At 38.6% G+C, this 12,125-nt stretch overlaps 1 protein-coding gene across 1 annotated transcript in view; it reads left to right on the top strand.

Moving 5' to 3' along the window:
* Positions 1 to 10,766, top strand: part of Cr1l (complement C3b/C4b receptor 1 like) — a 33,443-nt gene extending 22,677 nt beyond the window's left edge. The window contains exons 8-11 of the mRNA XM_026779992.1: positions 2,048 to 2,098; positions 3,303 to 3,378; positions 7,838 to 7,942; positions 10,510 to 10,766. Of these exons, the coding sequence (XP_026635793.1) occupies positions 2,048 to 2,098; positions 3,303 to 3,378; positions 7,838 to 7,942; positions 10,510 to 10,558 (281 nt within the window). The 3' untranslated portion in view covers positions 10,559 to 10,766. The remainder of the gene's footprint in view (positions 1 to 2,047; positions 2,099 to 3,302; positions 3,379 to 7,837; positions 7,943 to 10,509) is intronic.
* Positions 10,767 to 12,125: the final 1,359 nt, after the last annotated feature.

Raw genomic sequence — 12,125 nt, 5'->3', positions numbered from 1 at the left:
ACTCCACATATCAATAGAGACTGGGTGCTATAACAAATAAATGATCAAAAGTCCTAAATAAATAATTCTCAAGAAGAATAATTTCCAGTACTGTAGTGAAAAGGACAACTATTAGGTAAAGGTACCAAATATCAACTTGGGGAGAAAAGGGTTTCTTTGGCTTACACTTCCACATTGCAGTCCTTCATCAAAGAAAGTCGGGACAGGATCTCAAACAGGTCCAGAACCTGGAGGCAGATTCCATGGAAGAACACTTACTGGCTGTCTCAGTCACCAGCCATGGCACCACACACAATGGGTTGGGCTCTCCCCATTGTCATTAATCAAGAAAATGCCCTACAGACTGGCCTACAGTCTGATATTGTAGAGACATTTTCTTAATTGAGATTTCCTCCACTCAGGTAATTTTAACCTATATCAGTTGATGTAAAACTATCCATCACAGAGGTGGAAACAAAAGGGGCCAAATATCTACCAACTAGAAGGTTCTTGAAGTCAGATTTTAGGGTAAACTCCTCATGAATTATGCTGCACCACTGTGAACTTCTCTGGATTGAGATCTAGACTAAAGCAGTCTCCTTTGGGCTCTCATTCCTCTCGATACATCTGGTCTCAAACCTTGAATCTTACTTCTTTGAGGGGAGAAGAGCATAGAAGGGGAAAAAAACAAAAGAAGAAAAAAACAGTATTTGTCCCTATGTCTTAGGATAAATTGCACAAGATACCAGCCATTGGTCTTCCTAAAAAGGAAATTAGGAAGTACATTGTAGAGATGCTACAGCCTTAGAACAGCTTACTAATGGAAATTTGAGAGCAATTAAAATAGAATAGTTACCTTTGAGTACCAATACCAGAGGATGAATGTCCTGGTGGTCTTAGGTCTACCTTATCACCAACTCAGTGACCTGTTAGTAAGGTCACAGCTACATCTTCCTTAGGCAAGAGCTAATCATGTTACAACCCATGCAAGCTTGGCATTGATTTCAGGACAAGTAAGTTCACCTTTAGAGAAGGTGTGAAAACTCAGGGACTCCATTGGAATTCTCAGTGAGGCTCAAGGTGTTGCAGGTAAAGCGTGTCCTGAAGTCCATTCTCCTTAGGCCCCGGGATCCCTTTCTTTGGTGCCACTGTTTTTCTAGAATCCATTTTTCGTTTGTTTCTTTTTTAGGGTTTGTTTTATTTTTTGTTTTGTTTTGTTTTGCCCACCTATCTCTCAAAAGCACAAGTGCCCTGCTGTCTTCTCACTTTATAGATCTTCCTAGTTCACAAGTCCTGTGTCATTTCTGAGGTAAAAGATATTTGTCCAGTTTAATATAACATGACTCTGGGACAGAAGCAGGAAGTACAGAAAATATCTTAGAATACAGGATTTGGAGAATAGGTATAAATATTATTTTTACTCTGGTATATAAATATGTAGAAACTTTAATATCATCAGAAGGGGGGGGGAAGCCAAAGAAAACAAGGTAAATTTCCTCCATTATATTAACAGTGAATAGGGTTTTAGGCAAATGGTGTTTAACAAGTAAGAATATAATGATATTGCTGTATATTGAAAGTCCTATTGAGTATTTGGAAAAACTTTTACAAAAACAAAAAACACAGGAAAGAGACCTGTATAAGTTAATGAAGTAATGTATGAAAATACAAATTTTCTTAACAGTTTAAAAGCAAAAACTTGAAGCAACTTAAATACATAAGTCACTGAGCACAGTATATGGGATAGGTTGTGTTGGCTGCCTCTATATTAATTTGCACTTCAGCTCACTGTGTGAATGATGTGTGGGGAATGTATGCAATGAAAATGTGCCAAAACATTTTTGAGTGATATTTTTCTTTTATATTGCTTTACAAATTTTCTTTTGTAGTAATATTATTTTTACAATAAAAAGTTTAAAGAAATTTTCAGTGAGTGAAAATAATAAGATGAGATTATAGGAGTGATACCAAAGTGTTTTATATTAGAAAAGCAATAACTGACTCCTAGATTAAAATCAGAATGAACCATACTAGCCAAAGCAGCTGTGTGGCCATATGTGCCAGTAACATATCTGTGGCTTTGTTTCTCTTTCAGACTCAAGCCATGTTCACATAATTGGTAAGTCCTTTGATAGGTTTGCTTAAACAGTAAGTATCTACTTATAATAAGTGCTATGTAAAAAGAAATCAAAATACCTTTTAAGTTCAATAAAAATGTGTATTTATGGCAGCAGTTCTCAACCTGTGGGTCATGACCCCATTTCACAGGGGTCACTTAAGAGCATCAAAAAACACAGACGTTTACATCATGATTCATAACAGTAGTATAATTACATTTAAATGAAGTAGAAATGAAAAAAATTTCATGGTTATTTAATACATGAGGAACTGTATTAAAGGGTCACAGCATTAGGAAAGGTGAGAAACACCAGTTTAGGGTGTCATGACATTGACATCCTCGTGCACATTGAGGGACCTTATCTTTGAATCAATTAAGTGAGTAAACATTTTTCACTGCCACCAATTCTTTATTTTAACATTGCAGGAGAGACAACTCCCTCTCTGCTCTGTACCAGAAATACGTTTCTGGGTAGTCATCCTGATAATTTGTATTGTTAAAGTCATAAAACCATTATCTGTGTGATCTTGTGTCTGGAGATAGAAGGATATTGTCTTCACCTTTATTTCTGTTGCTATGATAAAATACCATGACAGAAACAACTTAGAGGAGAAAGGAGCTTTCATTTTTAGCTTATAATTCTAGAATATCGTCCATTATTACGGGGAAGTCTTGGTGGCAGGAACTTGAAGCAGCTGCTCACATCCACAGTCAAGAACTTTTCTCCCTCCTCATAGAGTTCATGTTCCCTTGCAGTACCGCCTTAATACATGTAACTTTCGGTCTGCCCATAGACCAGCCCGAGCTGGATACTTCCTCACTGAGACAGTCTTCTCAAGTGAATCTAAACTGTATCAAGTTGACCATTTACCCAGCACAAATGGATTCATACAAAGTTTGATACCAAGGGGATTTCTATCGCATAGATGTCCTGTCTCATGCCTTCCATTAAAGACCTGAGTAAGCTGTGTATGCTGAGCCAAGTAGCATGATTGGGAAGAAGCTTATAGGATGCTCTAGTCACCCATAACTATAGAACTGTGGTTATAGGTCTGATGTTCTAGAGTAAAACCAGGGTAGAGTAGAACCTGGAGTAAAGGCTCATGTAAAAAGTCATTAGTAACCAACAGTGGGATTAGCTGTTAAGACCGTTTAGAATTCCTGTATTGTGTTTTTCATTTAATTATTTTGTTTCCTTGTTCAGGCATTTGCATTGGGGTAGTCATCTTTATTTCACTCATCCTTGTTTCCTGTTGCCTCATTCTAAAATATAAAAAAGGGTGAGTATAGTCACATTCTCCAAAAACTTTCAGAGGATGCTGTGGTCTGCACCTGTGCCCTAAACATTCTGGTGATTTAGATAGAATAGCCACGAGTTTGAGGCCTGAGTCACAGAATAAAACTTTGGCTCAATCAAAGCAAAACAAAGATAGCGTGGGAAGGTGGCTTAGCCGTAAAAGCACTTGCATGGCAAGTGTGACGACTTCAGTTAGGATCCCAGCACCCATGTAAATGCCAGCTGGACATGGTGGCCCTCCCATAATTCCAGTGCTCAGAAGGTAGAGACAATGAATCTTCTAGGACAAGTTGATAGACAGACTTGCCATGTAAGTTTGCTCTGGGTTTAACTGGCCTTGTCTTGGTGGAATAATGCAGAAAGCAATAGAGAAAGACTCCTGACACTTATGTCATATACATATATCCTCACATATGCAAATATGTAAATGCAGAGAGAAAGAATACGAAGGAAAAAAACTGAATCTGTAAATTCTATGTTCCTTGTCTTAGAAAACAAAGCAAATTAAAAGAACATAATAGAATATACCTTCATAAAGACAGATGTGGTAATTATCAGGAAGATGGCCTTGGTTACACAAAATATTATATTTACACCAAAAGAAATATATATGATAACAGTCACTGTATATTTGTGTGTATATGTGCATGTGTGTGTGTGCGCATGCTTGCCTGTGTACATGTACTCACACCACAACAGCAACATGGTAGTCAAAGGATAACTTGTGGAAGTCAAGACCCAAGATCAAACTCAGATCACCATGCTTGGCCACAAGCACCTTTACTCACTGAGCCATAATGCCAGCCCACTAGTACTTTTTTTAAAAAAAAGATAAAAAGAAACAACTTTTTAAGAAGAAATTGAAGAAAAAAAAAACAGCCAAAAGATGTTTCTTAAAGGTATGAAGCTACTGGCATCTTACTGTGGCTGAGATGCAGCACATGCTGACCTGTAAGCATAGAGTACCCACAGCACCAGAAGCTGAATAGGGTGTTCTATGGCACACACATCATAGGCTACCAATTTTACCAATGTAAAAACATTGAAAGCTGCCCCTGACACACAGGTGTGCTTGAAATATTTACCAAATGAATAAACATGTCAGCCGTTACTAAGAGTGTTGCAAAAGAAAGCATGTTGGCTATAACTCCTTACCAAATCAGAATACATTTTTAACTAGTCCTAAACCAAGTTCACAGTTCATGTTTATTGTTCTAGTGAATGACCCATCTCAGTCTATATGGGTAACTCTAGCAAAATACAAAATTGGGAAGCTTAGACAATAAGCATTGATTTTTTTTTCACAGTTCTGGAGGCTGGAGAGCCTACTTGATACTTAGTGAGAGTCAGCTTTCCAATTAATAAATTGCAGTCAGTCCTCTTACCTGCCTCCCCATAGTAGGAAAAATGTAGGAAAACTGTGGGCACTCAAAAAGGCACCAATCTCCAGCACAGTATTCTCTCTTCCTTCTCTTGTATTTTGTTGGTGATGATTGTGTCTGTAGATCCTCTTCACTTACCCATATTTTTCATTTCCAAAATTCCTCCAGTTTGTGTCTTCTTAATTGTTTCTGTTTCTATTTTCAGGTCTTGAACAGTTTTATTCATTTCTTTCAACTGATTTTTCTTGGCTTTCTTTAATGGATTTATTCATTTCCAATTTTTGGTTTGTGCTTTCCTAGATTTCTTTAAGGAATATTTTCATTTCTTCCTTAGTACTGTTTAGACTTCTCCATTCAGAGCTGTTGGCTTTGTTCTTTTGTTGTTTCTAACCATGCCCAGTCTATACCAAGCATTTTTATGTTTTTGTTCGATAACTGTCAAGGTGTATAGAATAGTGGACTTTGCTTTTTCCTGTGGAAGTCAAGTGCTTGATCTCTAGGGGTACACATACTAATGTGGATCTCTTAAGGGTCCTCGGTGGTTCTCTTTACCTCTCCTGATTTCTGATTTTCACTGATTTTTGTACCTCACTTAGCTTCCTGTAACTCCTCCCCTGCAACAAGAGGGCCTGCTTGTTGTGGGTTTCAGTCCTGCCCAGATCCCACAGTCCATATGTACCAAAGAAAATCACACAGAGGTCTCCATAAGTTATAAACTAATTGGCCCATTACTCAGGCTTCTTATTAACTCTTATAACTTATATAGCCCATTATTCTTATCTGTGTTAGCCACATGGCTCAGTACCTTTTTCAGCGGGGCAGGTCACATCCTGCTTCTTCGGTATCTGAACAGGACTGCAGAGGAATGGGCTTCCTCCTTCCCAGAATTCTCCTGTTCTCATTGCTCTGCTTCTGCTTCCTATCTGGTTGTCCTGCCTATACTTCCTGCCTGGCTACTGGCCAATCAGCATTTATTTAAAACATAATTGATAGAATACAGATTTGTCCCTCACCACTCCCCCTCCTCCCGTTTTTGTTGTTGTTTTGCTTTGTTTTGGTTTCGTTTTGGTTTTGGTTTTGTTTCTTTGAGGCAGGGATTCTCTATGTAGCTAGTCCTGGCTATTCTGGAACTCACTCTGTAGGCCTTGGATTTAGAGATCTGCCCATCTCTGCCTCTCAAGTAGCGGACTTAAAGGCTTGCTGCACCCCTGCCTAGCTTCATTCTCTCTTCTTTCTGTCCTCCACTGCAGCTGTTTCCATCCCTGACTCACCAGTCACCTCTTCCATGCGTCCTCACCATAAACCCTGATAGAGAAAATATTGGCCAAAGGTTTGGGGTTAAAAGGGAAGTGGTACCACAGCTTAATGCAACATGATGACGTAACTGAATATTGTGAATCTCTGAACTAAAAATCAAATAATGATTTCAAGGATCCAATCACAATCTGGGCCAAATGCAGCTGGCCACTTGTGTTGCGTAAGCCATTCTCATTGCACATCTTCACCCAGTCATGTTTTCAGTGGCTGTTTTCCAACCCTAGTAGCAGGTGAGCTATGAATCAGGCCCACCAAGCCCCAGATACTTCCAAATTTGCCCCATTTTTAAAAGCAATTTTGATTAGTAATTTCACATACCAAAACTTTTCACTGTAACCTGACATAGCATTTTTGTGCTCTGTGGTCACATGTATATCAAAGATCTAACAGTGACGACAAATGTTTTGCTGATGAGGCCCCTTAAGCCCTGAATTTCTACCCTCTACCCTTGCCTTATTCAGTAGATGTCCTACAGATTGCTCAGATCTATACTGCTTGCTCAGATACCTCATTTAATCCCTTGGGCCTCTCAAAAATTCACAGCTCCATACTTCTGTATCACACAGAGCTATTCATTTGCTCACTGATTTCCCAGGAACCTAACACATCCTGTCTATAGGTCCTTGGGACATTCTCAGAAATAATAGCACAATTTGTGCAGGTCTCTAATCCTTATACTTGGAAGGTGGAGGCAAAAGGGTGAAGATCACTGGCCTTCCATGTGCTAGAGAAACTGGCCTGTGATCATGGTCCCTCTGTGTGTTACGTGCTTCTCTCAATCTAAGAGGGCAAAGAGGAGTTGAGTGGTGAGGAGTAGTGGTAAGTGAGCTAACTGCGTTTTCATTCTTAATTCTAGAACTAATTCACAAATAATTTGTCATTTATGTTATATAAAGTACTTGCTAAGTAGCCCCAGAAGACATGATGTAGAATTTCTGGTGAGAGCATGTGGCTATAGTCAGACCTTAGTGCATTGTCAGTTACCAGCTATGAATCCCTGAGCAAAACGCTGACCATCAAACTTCATCTTCCTTGCCTGTGAGATAGTAGCCCCTACCTTACTGAACACAGTACTATGATGAATAATGAATGGCTTATAATGAATGTCAGAAAATGTTAGCTATTATTTATATAGTTACTAATCTTAAAAGTAATTAGTTTCTTTTTCTGTACATTACTACATGTAGTCATTCCTCACAATCTGAAGGCCCTTGGTTCTAGAATTCTCATAGATACCAAAATCTTTGGTTGTTCAAATGCCTTACATAAAAAGAGGATGGTACTTTCCTATAACCTCCTATTATGTCTTGTCTCTAGATTACTTGTGATAATATAATATAATGAACTTCCCAACATCACTAATGGTCACAGAACACAAGGATGCTATATCAGGTTGCAATGAAAAGCTATTATTAGTATGTGAAGTTGTCAAAATTTGTGGTAAACCTATTTACTAATCAAAATTATTCCAGAAATATTAAGATGTATTGTTTAAGAAAGATGTGGATACACATATATAGACAAGCTAAAGTCTTCTGACATAATGGGTTTAGTATTTCCTTTTTTTTTTTTTTTTTTTTTTTTTTTTTGATTTTCGAGACGGGGTTTCTCTGTGGCTTTGGAGCCTGTCCTGGAACTAGTATTTCCTAATCCAAGTAACTTAAATCTCAAAATGAAAGTCATTAATTACTTTCAAAACTGTAACATGGTTCATATAGTTTTCCTTTTATTCCTACCAATTAGCAACACCACAGATGGAAAGTGTAAAGGAGTGAGTATCCATGTAAAGTCTGAAGAAGACAGTTGTATTAACCCTCAAGCTCTGCTCGCAAGTCAAGAGAACAACAGGTACCTGTGCCCATCCTAATTTCAAAATGTTTGCAGTAACTAAGATTTAAAAATACACTCAGTTCAAACAGAATATTACACACGGAAGTTAAAAGCTACTGCTTAAGCTGGATTTTTGCCATTTTTATGATTTTGTTCGATAACTGTCAAGGTGTATAGAATAGTGGACTTTGCTTTTTCCTGTGGAAGTCAAGTGCTTGATCTCTAGGGGTACACATACTAATGTGGATCTCTTAAGGGTCCTCGGTGGTTCTCTTTACCTCTCCTGATTTCTGATTTTCACTGATTTTTGTACCTCACTTAGCTTCCTGTAACTCCTCCCCTGCAACAAGAGGGCCTGCTTGTTGTGGGTTTCAGTCCTGCCCAGATCCCACAGTCCATATGTACCAAAGAAAATCACACAGAGGTCTCCATAAGTTATAAACTAATTGGCCCATTACTCAGGCTTCTTATTAACTCTTATAACTTATATAGCCCATTATTCTTATCTGTGTTAGCCACATGGCTCAGTACCTTTTTCAGCGGGGCAGGTCACATCCTGCTTCTTCGGTATCTGGACAGGACTGCAGAGGAATGGGCTTCCTCCTTCCCAGAATTCTCCTGTTCTCATTGCTCTGCTTCTACTTCCTATCTGGTTGTCCTGCCTATACTTCCTGCCTGGCTACTGGCCAATCAGCATTTATTTAAAACATAATTGATAGAATACAGATTTGTCCCTCACCACTCCCCCTCCTCCCGTTTTTGTTGTTGTTTTGCTTTGTTTTGGTTTCGTTTTGGTTTTGGTTTTGTTTCTTTGAGGCAGGGATTCTCTATGTAGCTAGTCCTGGCTATTCTGGAACTCACTCTGTAGGCCTTGGATTTAGAGATCTGCCCATCTCTGCCTCTCAAGTAGCGGACTTAAAGGCTTGCTGCACCCCTGCCTAGCTTCATTCTCTCTTCTTTCTGTCCTCCACTGCAGCTGTTTCCATCCCTGACTCACCAGTCACCTCTTCCATGCGTCCTCACCATAAACCCTGATAGAGAAAATATTGGCCAAAGGTTTGGGGTTAAAAGGGAAGTGGTACCACAGCTTAATGCAACATGATGACGTAACTGAATATTGTGAATCTCTGAACTAAAAATCAAATAATGATTTCAAGGATCCAATCACAATCTGGGCCAAATGCAGCTGGCCACTTGTGTTGCGTAAGCCATTCTCATTGCACATCTTCACCCAGTCATGTTTTCAGTGGCTGTTTTCCAACCCTAGTAGCAGGTGAGCTATGAATCAGGCCCACTAAGCCCCAGATACTTCCAAATTTGCCCCATTTTTAAAAGCAATTTTGATTAGTAATTTCACATACCAAAACTTTTCACTGTAACCTGACATAGCATTTTTGTGCTCTGTGGTCACATGTATATCAAAGATCTAACAGTGACGACAAATGTTTTGCTGATGAGGCCCCTTAAGCCCTGAATTTCTACCCTCTACCCTTGCCTTATTCAGTAGATGTCCTACAGATTGCTCAGATCTATACTGCTTGCTCAGATACCTCATTTAATCCCTTGGGCCTCTCAAAAATTCACAGCTCCATACTTCTGTATCACACAGAGCTATTCATTTGCTCACTGATTTCCCAGGAACCTAACACATCCTGTCTATAGGTCCTTGGGACATTCTCAGAAATAATAGCACAATTTGTGCAGGTCTCCAATCCTTATACTTGGAAGGTGGAGGCAAAAGGGTGAAGAGTTCAGAGACATTTTCAGTTATATAAGGAGTTTGATTGATGTTAGTTTGGGCTACCTGACATGCTATCTCAATAAACACACCACCAATATATACACCAAAAATAATAGCAGCTTATGCTCTGGTAATGAATTGGGCTGCTCTCCTAATAAACAAGCAAAAACATCACATTGTTTAATAGAATTCTTATTTGTCCTTCTTCTGACAGTAATGTGTATTAATTGAAATTTGGCATTTTCTCCAATGCATATGTCTGAAATCCTTAATTCAATAATGGAGAGTAGAAGAGGACCTCAGGGGGAGTAATAGACAGAGGAAAAGCATTAAACTACAGTTCATATTTTCTTCTGTAATAGAAGTGAATTTACAAAGTCCTCTGCTTATTATCTGGTTTCCTAGTCACTTCTTTCCTTTTGTCTTGAAGATTGTTTTTCCATATTATATAGAAAAGAAAACGAAATACTCATTTTAAAAAAAACTTAGAATTTATGTTACCCCCCCTAAGTTTAATGATGATCCAGTCCAATCCACCTCAAATGACTATTTTCATCATGGCTAATCCACCAGGGAATTGGAAATTGAGGTGACAGCGATATGCTGTCTTAGGCATAGTTTTCCTTTACTGTTGGAATCTATGACAGGGAAGTTATACAGCATCAGTTCCAGGCTAACCATGTAATCACACTGAAGAAGGAAATAACAGACTGGAATCTGGGGTTGTTTTTATGGGAAATTGTTTTTAAAGCATTCCATAAAATGCTCAAAATATCATTGATTTAGATTTGTATATTCAAGATTACCCATCTGAAACTCTTTCCCATTTTTCTTTTTGCCCAAGTTCCACTAGCCCAGCTTGGATTGATTCGCCCAAGAAGCCTTCTCAATAGCCACATTGCAAAATGATGTCACTTTCTGAAAAAGTATATCCTACCTGTATCACTTTTAAAACAAACTGTTTTGTTTTAAGAGCCAGATGTGTGGTTCATACATGTAATTCCAGCACTTGAGAGACTGATACAGAAGAATTGCCACAAGTTCAAGGCCACTCAGGACATTTTACCTCTCTCAAAAATAAAAATAAATAAAAATAAAAAAGTGGTATGAACTCATTTTTAAAAATATATACAGAATATTTTATATGTATTGAGCCAGATGTAATGCCCGACTCCTGTAATCACTCTGGATAACCCTGGGGCAAGAGGATCACCTTGAGTCTGAAAAGAAAAACCAAAAATCATATCATAAACAGATCAAGGTCAGTCTTGACTACAGTCTTCCAAAGCATCAAGGTAAATTATTTTTTGCAACACTTTGTAAACAAGGAGTGAGAATCTATACTAAGGACAAGACCTGTGTTGCCCGGGCCAAATGTCAAAGTGAGGGAGTGACAAGGTGGAGGCATATGTCAAAGATGCGGCTGTGTGGTGAAGGAGTGTAGGTAGTGGGTGATGCTGACCAGTCTTGAGAGACAAAGAGAATAATGAGGAGCAATCAAGAGGGCAGTAACGAATGGAGGGCAGGTGGATCCCTCAGGTTTGTTCACTGGTTAAAGGACAACATTCAGGACAGAAAGAAAAGCCTTGTCAGGGAAAAACTCAGGTGCCCTGTACTGAATATGCCCCCTTGCTTATTCTTCATGGTAGTAACAGGATTCTTCACAGAGGACCAGCCACCATTTACACCTCTGCTACAAGCATACTTCTAAAGAGGCGCAAGAAAATGCTTTGTGCACTGAGGGTGACCTGTATATTTTCCAAAACAAGTTTATTAACTGGCAAAAGGAGAAGTGTGAAATGTACTCATTAATTTCTTCTTTCCACTCCACTTCCTCCTTTATATCACACTTTCCTGGGCCCTGCATAAAAAACAAAAGTGGGTAATAAACACTTTTGATGAATCTGGATTTATATGTCACACCAGCATCCTGACTATAGCATATGAATTCTTGTTAGTTCAGTTATCTATCCTGCTGTCATCTAAATGAAAATATCCTATAATTTTTAATGTCCCTTGTTGACAAAATGAACAAAAAAGACAACAAAAAATCAGCAAAAAAAACCCTGCAAAGTTAGAGGATATCCAGGATTCCATGTTAAGAAGCCAGCTCATTTCAACGGAGTAAGATCTAAGATTCAAGCTTTTGACATTACTTCATAGAAATGCAGGAAATTTTATTTAGGGATAATGAAGCTTCAATGGCATCCAGCAAAGTTCTGCATTTAACCTGCCTGTTTGGTGGCCACTCCTTTACCTTATGTTAAATCACACACCGTATAGTAAGAACAAGACTGAGTGGACAGAAAACTGAAGATGTAGTCTAAGAGTTCAGCTTTTTAAGTCCATAGTTTTCCTTTCTTATTTTTGATGTGGGAATGATTTCTTATTAATAAAGAAACTGCCTAGGCCCATTTCATAGGCCAACCCTTAGGTAGGCGGAGAAAACAGAACAGGATG

Source organism: Microtus ochrogaster, chromosome 6 (genome assembly GCF_000317375.1).
Source record: "Microtus ochrogaster isolate Prairie Vole_2 chromosome 6, MicOch1.0, whole genome shotgun sequence".
In the NCBI taxonomy this organism is placed as follows: Eukaryota; Metazoa; Chordata; class Mammalia; order Rodentia; family Cricetidae; genus Microtus; species Microtus ochrogaster.
The sequence above is the reverse complement of the archived record's forward strand: the minus strand, read 5'-3'. Positions and strand labels throughout refer to the sequence as shown.